The sequence below is a fragment of the Hylobates moloch genome, unplaced genomic scaffold (genome assembly GCF_009828535.3).
Source record: "Hylobates moloch isolate HMO894 unplaced genomic scaffold, HMol_V3 SCAFFOLD_1, whole genome shotgun sequence".
Lineage (NCBI taxonomy): Eukaryota > Metazoa > Chordata > Mammalia > Primates > Hylobatidae > Hylobates > Hylobates moloch.
Genome location: NW_026652276.1, coordinates 220,960,989 through 220,978,738, shown reverse-complemented (window position 1 = coordinate 220,978,738; position 17,750 = coordinate 220,960,989). Strand labels below are relative to the sequence as shown.

Genomic DNA, 17,750 nt, shown 5'->3' with positions numbered 1-17,750 from the left:
TTTACTAAAAATAGAGTATAGAAAAATTAAAATATAAAAAAAATACCAAAAATGAAAACAGTAGTGGTCTTACTATTCTACATGTCAGTTTTCATTCATTCCCTCTGCTGGTAGAAGGTGGCCACAGAGATGACATCATCTTCACCCTCTCTGCGGGAGAGTGTGACTGGCCTGAGTGAACAGCCTCCGGGTGAGGTTGTGAGATGTGTCCACAGCTCGAGGGGTCAGCTCAGGGGCATGTGGTGGCTAAAAACAAATTTGGGCTCTATCTGCCTAGTCAGCTTCAGCCGCTGGAAAGGGGCCTCTTCTAATTATGGCAGTCCTGCCTGACGGAGTTCCAGCATTTTATCCACTGGGGAGGAGGAGGAAGCCAGGCGCTTGGAACTGTGCTTCTATCAGCCCCAAAGCTGACAGCGAGGGCCCCTCCTGAGCGGGGAAGGGAATCCGGGGGCTTGTTAACTCTTATCTTTGGAGGAAACTCTCCAACAGATCTCAGCAGAGTTTCTGGCCAGAAGCAGTGTTCAAGAAGGAGAAGGGTGTTCCTGATATCGCACTTGACATGCTTGGCTGTGAGAGTAAATTTTCCTGAGGGGGCCTAAGACGGAGCTTGTTCCCTGTACCTGAAGCTCCAAGTGGCTCTGTGGGACGCTGGTGGGACTCCGTGGCTCCCTGTGGCTGCCAACGGTCACGTGAACTGGGCACCAAACAGACCTTAGGGATTAGCTAGTCTAATGTATTTTACACAGGAGGAAATTGAGAATCAGGAGGTTAAAGGATTGTCTGAAGGTCACACCACTAGTAAGAGATAGCAAATCTGGAATCTGATTTCATTTCTTTAAACTAAAATCAAAGACATTTTACCATACTACTGGGCTATGGCTTAGAAGCGGGGAAATGGGAAGAAGAAAGGGAATGTCATAAGAAGGAGATTGGGGCAGAGAAAGACAGGGAGGATCAGGGCTCAGTGACTTGATTTCCATGGAATGTTCTGGAATATATCCATTGAGAGACAAGAATTGATTTTATGGTTTATTCTCATGCCTAAATTGTAGATATTAATCTCCTAGTTTACACACTTATTTCTATTTCTGCCACCACAAAAGTTAGGGAAATATGGCATAAATATCAGAGCAAGCTTTTACTAATTTATTTTTGTTAAAAATATATAAAGATAGCTTCCTGCTGAACCAAGAGTCTAGTAAGACACAAAAATATGAAATCATTTTCAACAAGGTCTTGAAATTTTAGAAAAATCTGTGCAAGGCAGAGAGAAGTACATTTAAGCATTGAGAATCAACACCACTTAACACTATTCCTATGTTCCCAAGGCATCACAAGACACTCAGTACTTTTGAAGATGTTAGAATTAAAACTTAGCTACTATGTTGGAAACGAAGCTCAGTGTGTTGTACTGATTAAATGTAATGCCATGGGTCTGGCTTTTCTAGGACTTAGCCATGTCCAGACATTAGAAAAGCAGGTGAAATGGGAGACCTGCAGGGGACAGGCATCCCATTGCGACTGTCACCTGGGAATTCCAATGGGGCAGCCCATCCTGCAGCAAGAAGCTTCCAGTTCAGACTGGAGGGTTTCCTATGCACGGCAAAGGCCTTTTGCCATACCACTGGGCTATGGCTTAGAAGAGGGGGAAATTAAAAGAAGAAAGTGGGTGTTATAAGAAGATTGGGGCAGAGAAGGAGAGGGAGGTCACATAAAACAAAGAGGCCTCAAAATAGAGATGGGGGCAGGCAAATGAGGTTGCACACCTGTGTTTCTGGTTTCACTGCCCTCTGTAGTCTGTTTATGCTTGCAGGAAGAACTTCTGCCTTGCTCAGAGCTGTAGACCTGTAATGTGAGTTGACCTTTCTCAAGAAATGCATAGCTAAAAAAAGTTGGCAAAGTTTGACTGAGGCCATGAGAGCTTCCCTAGGTCATGCATGGCAACCACTCTCACAACTTAAATCTTGATGCGCATGTTTGAACATCTGAGTGTCTTCATTTACTCAATGTTTGATTTAAGAGAAAGAGAACCAGGAACTCCAGGTGAACAGTTTTCAAAAGCTGTCAGTGGAGAAGTACGCGTTACAGGTGTAGAATCAGTTCAAGGGGGGTGGTTTTATGGCAAGTCTGCCAAGGCCCCCTCTCTCCTCAATGGATGCCAGCAGGCGGGTGCCTGTGGCCCCCACACAAGGGGGTCTGACCCACCTGTAGCCCTGAATTGAGCTTTCCTTGCCAATTAGCTCTGCAATGAGCCAACGTGCTCTTTTCTTCCTTCAATAGGAGGCTGCTACAGATACAGAGGATAGGAAGGTTTCCAGTGACTAATTTGCCTATAACTTTAGTCATCTTCACCAATGCCAAGGAGTTTGTGGTTTCACAGTGACTCATCCTGCAATGTTCACAGCTGTGTGGACAGCGAGTGAAGCAGCCCCTGAGAGGCTGAACCTGGGGCAGCCAGGGTGCCGGGTGCTGATGGTTCGGGATAAAACCACCCACCACGTCCATCACATGGCTTTGGATGTGACTCTTGTGTGTCAATGGTGTGGCTCGACCTGTGCCTGGAGAGGTGACCTCTGTGTTGCTCATGAGGACCTGAGGGATGGCACTCCATGCTGCCACTCCAGACCAGCACCCACATCTCCAAGGAAGTAGGCTTAGTGTTTTGACACATCCCTGACGTGCCTATCTGACCAGACCAAGCTAACATGGGCCAAAGACTGGCCTACCTCTTATCACCCTTCCCACAGCTCCTGAACTCTAGGCCTTGATAGGAGGCCAAGAATAAGAAGTTCTGCCTCTGGTTGTGACCATTTCTGCTGAGTCATGTGGACTCAGCTCCATTTTCCACAGATATTTAAAAAAGAGCTGCCCTATGGTTTCGTTAGGTACCGTACCTGACAGCAAAGAAGAGCTCATTGAAAATATCTGAATAGAAACATCCAAGTCCTGACATACCAGGACAACTGAGCTTCTATAAGTGCCAAGAAGATTGATTTGGGTTTAATGATAAGCTGTAGTTGCACCATCATGGAGCAGTTTCAGGAAGCACTGAGGACATTGATAGAGACCTAAAAGGTCCACGTGGAAAATGAGCAAGATGAAGCAGAGACATTGCACAGACTCCAGAGGCCCAAAAACGGTGAATGGGAAAGCATGACATTAAGAACTGCCGCTCTGGATCCAACCCATAGTCTGCTCCAGCCAGTGTTCTGGAGTTTGGAAAAGAATATTTCACAGGATGATATTTGAATTCACACATTTATTCAATGTTGATGTATGTCAGGGAGCTCCCTGTTGCATCACCCCCACCTCCAGTGAATACGCTCTATGGATCCCTCATGGAATGCTTACAGCTCATGTCAAATTTCAGAGCTAAATCCAGCTTCCTAAATCAGGGCCCTTCTCCACCAGGCTGTCCAGGGACAAAACTCACGTAACTCAAGCCTGAATTTGTGAGCAGAGATGGGCTCTCCCTGTTGGAGAATGAGAGCATGCATTATTTAAGTTCCTTTTCACTTAATTTATCAAACTAATATGCCGAGGTATTTCCTGTATCACAAGGGACCGTTTGGTAGCAGCTTGCATGGAGTAAGCGTTTAATGTTTACCGAGTGAATGTATAATAAAGCTGAATCGCTGAACGCTTAAGTAAACATGGCCTATTAGAGGGAAGGCAACGTGGTGTCAGTAAGGAGAAATCACGTCTCACTAATCTCCTTGAGTTCTTTGAGCAGATAAATAAGCATATGGATAAGAGGGAACCACAGAACCCAATTTAATTTGACTTTCAAAAACCTGTGAGAAAATCCCACTTTAAAGACTGTTTTTTAAAAAATTGAGTCACTAAGGGTTGTTTTACCATTGATATGGAATTGGCTTAAAGACCATAAACAAAGCTACACATAAGTGGATGCATTCCCAGATGGAAAACTGCAAACACCGGGGTTTCCTGGAGATTTCATCCACGATGGGTCTTTTTACGGGTTTGTGAATGACCGAGACAAAGAAGACTATATTGCAACTCCGGGTTCAAGTAATACCTCATTCTTCTGGGAGGAATGTCAAGTTGATGGAAATTCCATTCAGTTGGAACAAGAATATATTGGATGCTGAAGAGTCAATATGTGTTTATGTCATGGGGTTTAAAAAAATACAAGATACAGTTCTTGGCCTTAAAAGAGCTAATAATCAAGCTAGAGTGAAAGCCATATCCTCCTTTACTGTAAATAGTGGAAGGCACAAGGGGATCAACTGTGACAATGAGTGACACACATGGTGAGTGCTGCCAGAGTTCAGGGAAGGGGAAAAGTGCATGTGGATAGGGCCAGGGAAGGCTTCCTGGAGGAGGCAGAATCTGAGGAGTGTCTTGAAGAACAGCAAGAGTTTGGATGGGTGTGGAAGAGGTGGAGGGTTTTCTTGTGAGAAGAAGTAATGTGTCACCTGCCAAGTACTGTGTAGAGGGAGAGGTTATATGCAGGATCCCATCTGGCTTTACGACAGCCCAGTAAGGTGGATCATATCCCCCAACTCCAGGCCTTGAGAGGATGCCAAGAATAAGAAGTTCTTCCACTGGTTGTGACAATTTCTGCTGAGTCATGTTGATTCAGCTCCACTTTCCACAGACGTTTTTAAAAAGAGCTGCCCCAGCTCTTTTTTAAGTTAAGAAATGTGGCCAGGTACAGTGGCTCAGGGCTATAATCCCAACAATTTGGGAGGCCAAGGTGAAAGGATCACCTGAGGCCAGGAGCTCGAGACTAGCCTTGGCAACATAGTAAGACCCCCACCTCTGCCAAATATTTTTTAAAAAAATTAGCTGGGCATGGTGGCACACACATGCAGTCCCAGCTACCTAGGAGGCTGAGGTGGGAGAATCACTTGGTCCCAGGAGTTTGAGGCTGCAGTGAGCTCTGATCACACCACTGAACTCCAGCCTGGGTGACAGAGCAAGACCCTGTGTCCAAAAAAAAAAAAAAAAAAGAAATGTGCTCAAGCTCACGTCATAATCAATATGAGCCCCACTGTTACACTGCCTTCAATTCTGGGGCAGTGTCAGCGTGAGCAAGGCAGAGGTCAGGCCTCTCCAGAGCAGGTGAGGGTGAGCAGGGAGAGGCTGGAGTGACGATTTATATTGGGGAGCAGCGAGAGACAGGGTGGAGCTCACACAGAGGATCTAAGTCGCAAGGGCCCTTAAATATTGTCTGGGGAACTTGAACTTAGTCCTGAAGGCTTAATCCTGCGCTGAGTGGAAGAGGAAGAAAATTGGAACTATACTCTGGAGTTTCGGGCCCTGGACCTAGTCTGGGTGGAGGGGTGGGTGAGGGGATGGTGAAAGAAATTAGGAACGGCAGACAAATGGCTTGGAGGAGAAATTGATCAAAGCTGAGGGCAATATTATTGGGTCCTCCCTGCTTGAACATGTGCATTGAGTATGTCTGCCCCTAGCAGGCCAAATCATTGACCTCTTCTAGGTCAGCTCTCAGGGTCACATGTCCTGGTGTCATGGGAGGAAATATGGAGACACCAGTTGGCAAGTGCCATCTCATGGCTTAGGGGCTCAGACAGTCTCAAGCGCTATGGCAGGCTCCTGGGAGTGCCTTTACTGCTTGCCAGGATGTGGCTTCGTGGTCCGTGCACTTTGACTTACTGGCTTCTCCAACTTCTTTAATCAGCACTCCTTGCTGAGGCTGATGGAGCAACAAGCTACAGCTACGGCTGCATTTAATCATCAGAATCAGTTTCTTGACAGATGGCTTCCAGGGGACTTTGAGCAAGGAGATAGCAATGCAATGTTTGGGAAAGAGAATCTAGAGGCAGCAGAGAAGCAGTTAAACTTCTGCAATTCCTTCGGCCATCCTGAAGGGATGGAGGTAGCAGGCCAGCCTCCTCCCTCCAGGCCACATCCCTCTAGAGCCCACGTGATGTCTGAAGTTGGGCATGATGCTCTGGGGCTGGAAGAAGATGAGCATATTTTGTGTGAGTGGCCAATTACTCCATTCAACCTTGACATCCAGAAATGTTACTGAGGCAGCTGTCACAGCTGTGGCAGTAGAAAGAGCCCTAGACTTAAGTTGAGAGATGGCACATGAATCCCTGCTCTTCCTCGTGTTAAGCCACGTTACCAGGGTTGATCATTTAGCCTCTCTGAACCTTAGTTTCTTTGTCTATAAAACAGAGATGATAATTGTACCCATCTCATAAGTTCTTGTTATGACAGGGACACACTCTGGATGGCTCACCTAGTTCAGAACACAGGGAAGGGGACTCTCCCTAATTTCTTTAAGACTCAGCCCCAAGCGCCTCACACCCAATAAACTTTCCTGTGTCCGCATCCTAGTGGCCTGGGCTCCCCACCTCAGGAGCACTCACCACACTGCATTGTGCTGGTCCCTTTCCTTGTCTGCCTCCCTCACTAAACCGAGAGTTCCTCGAGGGACACTGTCTCTTTACAGTCAGCACCTACACAGTGCCTGGCATATGGCAGGTATGAAAAAGTTTGCCAAATAATCAACAAAACAATGAATACCTACTTCCCTAAAAGAATGAAAAGTGAGGTCTAATTGGACCCCCCAAAAATGGTTGGCATGGTGATTCTCTGAGTTCTCACAAACATTTATTAATTCACTTTAGACTTTTTCCAAGAATCAACGTAAAGCTTACTGGTCTTCTCTGCTAGAATGCCTATCTCCCTATTTTTGGAAAATGGATACCACTGATATCTGCCATTTTTTCATTCTTTATTTCTTTTATTTATTTATTTATTTATTTATTTATTTATTTATTTATTTAATTTTTTTGAGACAGGGTCTCTGTTGCCCAGGCTGGAGTGCAGTGGCGCGATCTCAGCTCACTGCAGCCTCCCACTCCCAGCCTCCCAGATTCAAGCGTTCAAGCAATTCTCGTGTCTCAGCCTCCCAAGTAGCTGGGACTACAGATGTGTGCCACCACACCCAGCTAATTTTTGTAATTTTGTAGGGACAGAGTTTCTCCAAGTTGGCCAGGCTGGTCTCGAACTTCTGAACTCAAGCAATCCACCCTCCTCGGCCTCCCAAAGTGTGGGGACTACAGGTATGAGCCACTGTGCCTGGCCTGATCTCTGCCACTTTCTGTCACCTCTCCCATCCTTTGGGATTTCTCATCAAAGATAAATATTAGGACATTTACTTTCCAAAAACAAAGGGATATGTACATGCATGTAGGCTGGAGACTTGAACTAATATAAAGGAGCCCTCTTAAAGGTTCCTTCTCTTACTAGGGGACAAATTTCTCTCCTAATTTTGCTTGACTTCCCTTTCCAGAATTAATACTCTTATACTTTCTGGGAAAGATGTAAGTGCAAGAACCTCAAAATTTTGCTTTCCAACTGATATTTATTAGCCTAGCTCATTCTCCGTCAGTCACTTGGCCTGTGCCCTCTGGATTCCCCTGGCTTTGAACCCAGCTTTAGAAAACCCTCTTGGTTTTAGCATTTTTAATAGCCTCAGCTTCCCTTGAGCTTTAGCTTTCTTAAAGCATTTCTTAAATGTAAATGCTGCTCTTTTGTACCAGTCCCATAGATCTCTTTTGAAAAACTGAGTTCACTGAGGAGCTTAGTTTTGAGTGGAACTGACATAAACCTGATCAGAGGTCTGATTGCATCCCCATTGGATCTGACATGCAGTGTCTCCATCTGACAACGATTCCCCATCCATCTATATGCAGAAAGAAAACTACTTACCATTCTGTTGGTAAAGTTACTGAAGTTCTCAACCAACACCTGCTTGATCATGTCTGGCTCAGAAATAACAATAAACATCTGACGACCGAGATAGTACCTGGGAGGAATAAAAAATGCGTTAAAATGTGTTGCATTACCCATTTCTCCTTTCCAAAAGAGAATTCACAGTGGCTTAGAATGAGGGATAAAAGATAACTAGGAAGTAAAGGTATGGAGACAATGAGGAAATGTATGTTCCAATCATAAGCAACCATATAGCTGTGATGATGTAACATCAAATTTCTTTCCATCAGCACTCATGGAATGCCACCTTGCACCGGTCCCTGGAGACTCTGGGTTGAATAAGATACACTCCCTGCCCAAGGAGCTTATTACAGCCTAATAGGAAAGACAGAGCTATACATGTAAATGCAATAATAAAGGGTTCATAAGATCCAGTAGTAAGACAAAGAAGGAAAATGGCAGAGGTCGGTGTTATCCATATTTCCCCAAAACGGAAAGATAGGAATTCTAGCAAGAGAAGACCAATAACCTTTATACCAATTCTCAGAAAAAGTCTAAAGTGAATTAATAAACAGATGCTTGTGAGGAAAGATTAAACCTGCTTGGGAAGAACTGAATATCTGGTCGCCACACCTATATATAAAGGAGCTCAACAGGTACTTTTTAAAATTTTATTTTTATTTTTGTGATGGAGTCTTGCTCTTTTGTCCAGGCTGTACTGCAGTGGTGCTATCTCAGCTCATTGCAACCTCCCCCTCCCGGGTTCAAGCGATTCTCCTGCCTCAGCCTCCTGAGTAGCTGGGATTACAGGCGCCCATCACCATGCCCAGCTGTTTTGTATTTTTAGTAGAGACAGGGTTTCACCTTGTTGGCCGGGCCGGTCTTGAACTCCTGACCTCAAGTGATCCGCCCACCTCGGCCTCCCAAAGTGCTGGGATTACAGGCATGAACCTCCGTGCCCAGCCCTCAACAGATACTTAATGACATTAATGAAAATATAGATGAAAGGCTCAGTCAGTCAGCTGGTGGCGTGAACTCTAACTGGAGATAGTGCGTAAACACATGTCATATTATACTTACAAGAGTACTGGGGGCACAAAAGCAAATCAAGACCCAGTCACAGTTTCCAAGGGTCTGACCATCTGACAGGAGAGACAATTAGGCAATTAACATACAGCGTGATGTTCTGGCAGGCATGAGTGACCCTGGAGGCACACCCAACTCAATGCTTGGAGAAAAGAGAGTGAAGACTTCCCAGAGGTGGTGCTTCCCAAGCTGAGTTCTGGAAGATGAGCAAGAGTTAGTCCAGGAAGAAGGGGTGACAAAGGAGGTGAGGGTGTGCTGGCTGGAGGAATCAGCTAGAGCAGTTGAACCAGGGACAAGCCTGCTTGGGGGAACCGTGAGTGCTGGACTACCAACTGTGCAAAGCAAGCCAAGGCGATGACAGGCGGCCCACTGTGTAATGACATGTTTTCAGTGTACGAAATTATACTTTCAGGGATGTAATTTGATTGCTGGTGTATCCAGCTCAGAGCAGTAAGGAAGAGATTTTAAAGGGGAAAGTCACACTGAAAAGCAGCCAATTTTACTCTGGCACTTATTTACCAAGAACTTTTCATAAACCCAAATGACATTAATTGTTTTAAATTCTTCTCCTTCTCATTGACTATAGGAAACAATAAAAATATTTGTCTGGCACATATTAGGCACTTGGAAAACATTTACCTGAGTCATTGTATTTTCCAAAATTGTCAGGAAAATCTTTGGGAAACAGGAATTCAACAGATGTGGTACAAAGAAAGAAAAGAATACTGACTACTTTTTGTGTTTGTTTGTTTGTTTGTTTGTTTTTACTGATTTTAACCAAGAAAACAAAAAACAACTCAATAAGGCCATAAACCAATGCTTTTATAAAATTTATGGTGAGGGTCGTGGAGTCTTTTGAGAATCTAATGAAAGCTGTGGACACTTACAGCATTCTGCATACAATCTGAGAAGTCCTTGGATCTCTCAACACCCCTCCAGAGCAATGTTTCTCAAATACACAATGTGCTTAAAAGTCACCTTGGCCTGAAGAAATAACAGCTGAAAATTTCTGAATTTTGCAAAAGACAAAAACCTACATATTCAAGAAGCTGAGTGAATCTCAACTCAGATGAACCCAAGGAAATCCATGCCAAGATACCTCATAGTTAAACTTCTGAAAACTAAAAAAGAAAGAAAAACATCTTGAAAACAGCCAGAGAGAAATAATGTATTATCTATAGGGAACACCAGTTCAAAGGACAGCAGGTTTTTATCAGGAACCATGGAAGCCAGAAGGAAGTGGCACATTTTTCAAGTGCTGAAAGGAAATAACTGTCAATCACAAGTCATCTACTTGGTGAAAGTATCCTTCAGGAGAAAAGTGGAAATAATGGCATTCTCTGATGAAGGAAAACTAAGAGATTTTGTCACTCACATATTTACCCTTAAAGAATGGCTGAAGGATGTTCTCCAAACAGAAAGGAAAGGGAGATGATAACAGAAGAAAGTGTGGAACTTCGGAAAGGAAAGAAGGACAATGAAATGGATAAAAATAATAGAGTATCCTTCTCAGGAGTCTCTTAAATCATACTTGATGGTTGAAGCAAAAATTTCACCACCATATGATGTGGTACTCAATGTACTTAGACGATATACTTAAGACAATTATATTTTAAAAGTAAGGAGGCTAAAAGGACCAAAATGGAAGTAAGATTTATACATATCACTCAAAATGGCAAGGCATTCATACTCATAGATTGTGATAAATTATATATGCATATTTACACAAGAACTAAGAAAAACTATTTTAAAATTATAATAAGCCAAAATAGAATTTTGAAAAATGTTCAAGTTATCCACAAAAAGGTAAAAAAAATGAAACAAGGAGCAGAAGGAATAAGAGAACAAATACACTACTATAATGGTGAATATAATGTAATAACTAGATAACAATATATCAAAATGTATGGCTGCAGCTAAAGCAATGTGGAGAGAGAAATTGATAGCACTAAATGCTACTTCAGAAAAGAGGAAAGATCTTAAATGAATAATCTATGCTCCTATCTCAAGAAACTAGAAAAAGAAGAACAAAGAACCTTATCAAGCACAGGAAAGGAAATAATAAAAAAAAATTGTAGAACTCTATGAACCTGAAAACAAAAACCATAGAAAAATTAATGAACAAAAAACTGGTTCTTTGAAAAATATCAATAAAATGGATAAACCTCGAGCAAGACTAACAAAGATAAAAGAGAGAAGACACAAAACGCCAGCATCAGGAATGAAATCACTACAAATAGTGCAGCTATTAAAAGGACAAGGGACTACTACAAACAACTTTAGACTAATATATTTAAAAACTAGAAAGAAATTGACAAACTGTGAAAATTACAAACTACTAAAGCTCAACCAAGATGAAGTGGGCCATCTGAATAATCTTACAACCACAAAACAATTAATAATTTTAATTAAATTTCAAATTTTAATTATTCATATTTTTTATTTGAATTCATAATTTAAAATTTCCTGAAAAACACATCACCAGGCCAGGGTATCTTGGAGTCTCTTAAATCATACTTGATGGTTGAAGCAAAAATTGCACCACCAGATGATGTGGTACTCAATGTACTTAGTACAATTCTCTAATGTAGAATTCTCAGTGGAGAATTCTACCAAATACTAAAAGAAGAATTAACACTAATTTTACAATATCTTCCAGAAGATAAAAGAGGAGGGAACACTTCACAACTCAATTTATGAGGACAAGTTTACTCTGATACCAAAACCAGCCAAAGATAGTATAAGAAAAGTATAGACCAGTATCTCTCATGACCTTAAACACAAAAATCTTCAACAAATCAAATCTAGCACTATATAAAAAGACTTATATATCAAAACCAAGTGGTATTGATTCTAGGTGTCCAAGGCTGATTCAATATTTTCAAAGCAATCAATATAATTCACCATATTAACTGCCTGAAAAATAAAAAATTATGTGATTATATCAGTTGACATGAGAAAGCATTTGACAAAATCCAGCACTCATTCACGATAAAAACTCTCAGGAATAGAGACGAGTTCCTCAGTTTGATAAAGGGCATCTACAAAAACCTTACAGCTAACGTCATACTTAATGTGAAAGACTGAACGCTTTTCCTTAAGATGGGGAACAAGGCAATGATGTCCTCTTTCACTACTCTTATTTGATATAGTATTGGAAGTTCTAACCAGTGCAATAAGGCAAGAAAAATAAATGAAAAGCACATAGACTGAAAAGGAATAAATAAAATTGTCCCTATTTTGAGATGACATGATATCTACAGAGAAAATACGAAAAAATTTAAAAACAATCTTAGAACTAATAAGTGAGTTCAGCAAGGTTGCAGGATTCCAGATCAACATACAAAAAAAAAAATCAATAGCATTTCTATATGCTAACAATGAACATGTGTAAACCAAATGAAAACACATTGCCATTTACAATGTTGATGAAAGAAATAAAAGAAGACTTAAGTAAGTGGAGAAACATATCATGTTCACGGATTGAAAGACTCCACAATGTAAAGATATCAATTCTCCCAAAACTGGTGTATCGGTTTAATGCAATTCCAATCAAAGTCTCAGCAAGAATATTTGTAGGTGTAGACAAACTTATTCCAAAACTTACATAGAAAGGCAAAGAACTTAAAATAACTAAATCAATTTTGAAAAAAGAATAAAGTGGGAGGAATCAGTCTACTAGATCCCAAGACTTGGCTATGGTGGTCAAGACTGTGTGGTATTGGCAGAAAGACAAACACATAGATCAATGGGACAAAATAGAGAACCCAGAAGTAGACCCACATATATATGCTCAACTGATAATTTTGATAAAGATACAAAAGCAATTCAACGCAGGAAGGGTAGGTTTTTCAACAAAAGATGCTAGAGTAGGCCAGGCATAGTGGATCGCACCCGTAATTCCAGCACTTTGGGAGGCCGAGGAAGGTGGATAACTTGAGGTCAGGAGTTTGAGACCATCCCGGCCAACATGGTAAACCCTATCTCTACTAAAAATACAAATAGCTATCTGGGCATGGTGGCACATGCCTGTAGTCCCAGCTACTCGGGAGGCTGAGGCAGGAGAATTGCTTGAACCTGGGAGATGGAGGTTGCAGTGATCCAAGATCAAGCCACTGCACTACAGACTGGGAGACAGAGTGAGAAAAAAAAAAAAGATGCTAGAGCAATTGACATCCATAGGCAAAATATAAACCTCATACCTTATGCAAAAAATGAACTCAAAATGGACTACAGAATTAAATGTAGAATGTGAAACTATAAAACTTCTAGAAAAGTAAAAAAAAAAAATCTTTGAAATTTAGAGCTTGGCAAAAAGTTCTTAGACTTAACACTAAAACATAATCCATAAAGGACAAAAATCAAAAAGTTGAACTTGATCAAAATTTAAAATTTTTGCCCTTTCAAAGACACTGTTAAGAAGATGAAAAGACACGCTACAGGCTAGGAGACAATATTTGCAAACTACCTACCCGACAAAGGACTTGCATCTGGATTCACAGCAGAATTCTACCAGACATTCAAAGAAGAATTGGTACCAATACTTTTGACACTATTCCACAAGATAGAGAAAGAAGGAACTCTCCCTAACTCATTCTATGAAGCCAGCATCACCCTAAAACCAAAACCAGGAAAGGATGCAACCGAAAAAGAAAACTACAGACCGATATCCTTAATGAATATAGATGCTAAAATCCTTAACAAAATACTAGCTAACCAAATCCAACAACATATCAAAAAGATAATCCACGAACATCAAGTGGATTTCATAACAGGGACGCAGGGATGGTTTAACATACACAAGTCAATAAGTGTGATACACCACATAAACAGAAATAAAAACAAAAATCATGTGATAATCTCCATAGATGCAGAAAAAGTATTCAACAAAATCCAGCATCCCCTTATGATTAAAACTCTCAGCAAAATTGGCATACAAGGTACATACCTTAATGTAATAAAGGCCATCTATAACAAACGCACAGCCAACATAATACTAAATGGGGAAAAGCTGAAAGCATTCCCTCTCGGAACTGGAGCAAGACAAGGATGCCCACTCTCATCACTCCTCTTCAACATAGTACTGGAAGTCCTAGCCAGAGCAATCAGACAAGAGAGAGAAAGAAAGAAAGAAAGAAAGAGAGAAAGAGAGAAAGAGAGAGAGAGAAAAAGAGAAAGAGAGAAAGAGACAGAAAGAAAGAAGGAAGGAAAGAAAGAAAAAGAAAGCAAGCATCCATATCGCTCAAGAGGAAGTCAAACTGTCACTGCTGACAATACAATTGTTTACCTTGAAAACCCTAAGGACTCCTCCAGAAAGTTCCTGGAACTGATAAAAGAATTCAGCAAAGTTTCCAGATACAAGATTAATGTACACCAATCAGTAGCTCTTCCATACACCAACAACGACCAAGCGGAGAATCAAATCAAGAACTCAACCCCTTTTACAATAGCTGCAAAAAAATAAAAATACTTAGGAATATGCCTAACCAGGAGTCAAAAGAACTCTACAAGGAAAACTACAAAACACTGCTGAAAGAAATCATAGATGAAACAAACAAATGGAAACACATCTCATGCTCATGGATGGGTCAAATCAATATTGTGAAAATGATCATACTGCCAAAAGCAATCTACAAATTCAATGCAATTCCCATCAAAATACCACCATCATTCTTCACAGAATTAGAAAACAGAATTCTAAAATTCATATGGAACCAAAAAAGAGCCTGCATAGCCAAAGCAAGACTAAGCAAAAAGAACAAAATCTGGAGATATCTCACTACCTGATTTCAAACTGTACTATAAGGCCATAGTTACCAAAACAGCATGATACTGGTATAAAAATAGGCATATAGACCAATGGAAGAGAACAGAGAACACAGAAATAAACTCAAATACTTACAACCAACTGATCTTCGACAAAGCAAACAAAAATGTGAAGTGCGGGAAGGACACCCTTTTCAATAAATGATGCTGGGATAATTGGCTAGCCACATGTAAGAAAATGAAACTGGATCTTCATCTCTCATACACAAATTAACTCAAGATGGATTAAAGACTTAAACCTAAGACCTGAAACTATAAAAATTCTAGAAGATAATATTGGAAAAACCTTTCTAGACCTTGGCTTAGGCAAGGATTTCGTGACCAAGAACCCAAAAGCAAACGCAACAAAAACAAAGTTAAATAGCTGGGACCTAATTAAACTAAAGAGCTTTTGTATGGTAAAAGGAACAGTCAACAGAGTAAACAGACAACCCACAGAGTAGGAGAAAATCTTCACAATCTATATATCTGACAAAGGACTAATATCCAGAATCTACAATGAACCGAAACAAATCGTAAGAAAAAAAACAAACGATCCCATCAAAAAGTGGGCTAAGGACCTGAATAGACAATTCGCAAAAGAAGATACACAAATGGCCAATAAACAAATGAAAAAATGCTCAACATCACTGATGATCAGGGAAATGCAAATCAAAACTGCAATGTGACACTACCTTACTCCTGCAAAAATGGCCATAATCAAAAAATAATAATAAAAATAAACAGTGGATGTTGGCGTGGATGTGGTGATCAGGGAGCACTTCTCCCCTGCTGGTGGGAATGTAAACTAGTACAGCCAGTATGGAAAACAGTGTGGAGTTTCTTTAAAGAACTAAAAGTAGAACTGCCATTTGGTCCAGCAATCCCACTACTAGGTATCTACCCAGAGGAAAAGAAGTCATTATTCAAAAAAGATACTTGCATGGCATGTTCATAGCAGCACAACTCACAATTGCAAAATCAGGGAACCAACCCAAATGTCCGTCAATCAATGAGTGGATAAAGAAACTGTGGTATATATGTATGGTGGAATACTATGCAGACATAAAAAGGAATGACATAACAGCATTTGCAGTGACTTGGATGAGATTGGAGAGTATTATTCTGAGTGAAGCAACTCAGGAATGGGAAACCAAACATCGTCTGTTCTCACTGATATGTGGGAACTAAGCTATGAGGACACAAAGGCATAAGAATGATACAAGGGACTTTGGGGACTTGGGGGTGGGGAGAGTGGGAGGACAGTGAGGGATAAAAGACACAAATATGGTGCAGTGAATACTGCTCAGGTGATGGGTGCACCAAAATCTCAGAAATCACCACTAAAGAACTTACTCATGTAACCAAATACCACCTGTACCCCCAATAACTTATGGAAAAATAAAATAGAAAATGGGCAAAAGACGTGAACAGACATTTCACTACAGAGGATATACAGATGCCAAGTAAACACATGAAAAGATGTTTAACATTATTAGCCATTGGTGAAGTTCAAATTAAAACCACAATGAGATATCATTTCACATCTATCAGAAAGGCTAAAATTTTAAAAGAATAGTGATAACATCAAAGGCTGGTGAACATGTGGAGAAAGTGGATCATTTGTAAGTTGTTGATGTGAAGATAAAACCATAAAGCCACTTTGGCGATTTCTTACAAAACTAACCATGTACCTCTGATATGACCCAGCAATTGCACTCTTGAACATCTGTCCCAGAGACATGAAAACTTACAATCACAGAAAACGTGTACATGAATGTTTACAGCAGCTTTGTTTGTAATAGGCAAAAACTGAAAACAATTCAAATGCTCTTCATTGGGTAGATGGATAAACAAACTGTAGTACATCTATACAACGGAATACTATGCAGCAATTTAAAAAAGAACAAGCTATTGTGTTACATGCCCAAATTTGGATGGATCTCAAGGGAATTTTGTGACTGAAAAAACAAATATCATTAGATTACATGCTGTATGATTCTGTTTACATAACATTCTTGAAATAAAATTATAGAGATGGAGAACACATTAGTGGTTGCCAGGGGTTAGGGATAGGGGTGGTGATGGGTGCGTGTGGCTATACAGGGGTAGCTCTAGAGAGCTTATGATCATAGGATAGTCTTTATCTTGGCTGTGGTGGGGGTTACACAGATCTACACAGTGATAAAACTGCATAGAACTACACACACACACACACACACACACACACACACACGAGTGCATATAAATCTGGAAAAAAATATGATAAGCACTGTGGGTTGTACCAGGGTCATTCTCCTGGTTTTCGTAACGTGCTATAGTTACACAAGAGGTTACCATTGGGGGAAGCTGGGTAATGGGAGCATAGAACTTCCCCGTACATACTTTTTTCAACTTCCTGTCCATCTATAATTATTTCAAAATTAAAAATTTTTAAAAAGTCACTGGGAGCTTAATAAACTCTAAATTCACAGCCAAGCTCCCCACCAAGACTAATCTAGCAGGCCTGGGTAGGGTCCAGGAATGTGCATTTTATCCAGCTCTCAGATTCTGATGCAAGAGGACTCTTTCCATACTCTGAGAAATGCTGTCCTAGGGCCGTGGTTTCCAGCCTCGAGGGCTTGTCAAAACCGACTGCAGAGCATTCAGAAATAATAGTGCCTGGCCCTACCCAGACCTACCAGACCAGAGTCTCTGGGGTGGGACCCAGGCACCTCCTATTTTAACAAGCTCCCATTGGATCCTGATGTGATTGACTGTAACCAGATTGTGGACCCAATGTGATTGGGTAAAAACCTGCTCTATATTTAACCAAAGTTCACACCCATTCTCATTTCCCTAAATTCTTAGATCTAAAAGGAAAGCAATTACGCTGTAGGGCACACACATCTTTTGGTAATACATTTGTATTGATTTAGTTATTATCAAAATAATCTTACACATAATCTAGATTTTTTAAAGAAACAAAACAATACTTCTACTTTCAAAAGAAAGTTGTCCTTCCAAGTAGTCAGCTTGGGAGTCTTCCTGCTTTTTTTTTTTTGTAGTAATGTTGTTAATGCTAAAAACAATTTTGCAACAATTCCTTTAGAATTGCTTCAGAGCTGGTTTATGAATCTCGTGAGAAAACTGGTCCCATTTCA

General features: G+C 40.8%; 1 protein-coding gene across 4 annotated transcripts in view; it reads right to left on the bottom strand.

The window, feature by feature from the left end:
• TBXAS1 (thromboxane A synthase 1) overlaps window positions 1–17,750 on the bottom strand; it is a 203,405-nt gene that overhangs the window by 104,560 nt on the left and 81,095 nt on the right. For 3 of the 4 annotated variants that reach the window (XM_032761921.2, XM_058427205.1, XM_032761920.2), the window contains exon 4: window positions 7,714–7,810. In XM_032761921.2, the coding sequence (XP_032617812.1) occupies window positions 7,714–7,810 (97 nt within the window). Of the gene's footprint in view, window positions 1–4,976; window positions 5,948–7,713; window positions 7,811–17,750 lie in introns of those variants that run through there. The other variant, XM_032761922.2, reaches the window with a different exon arrangement.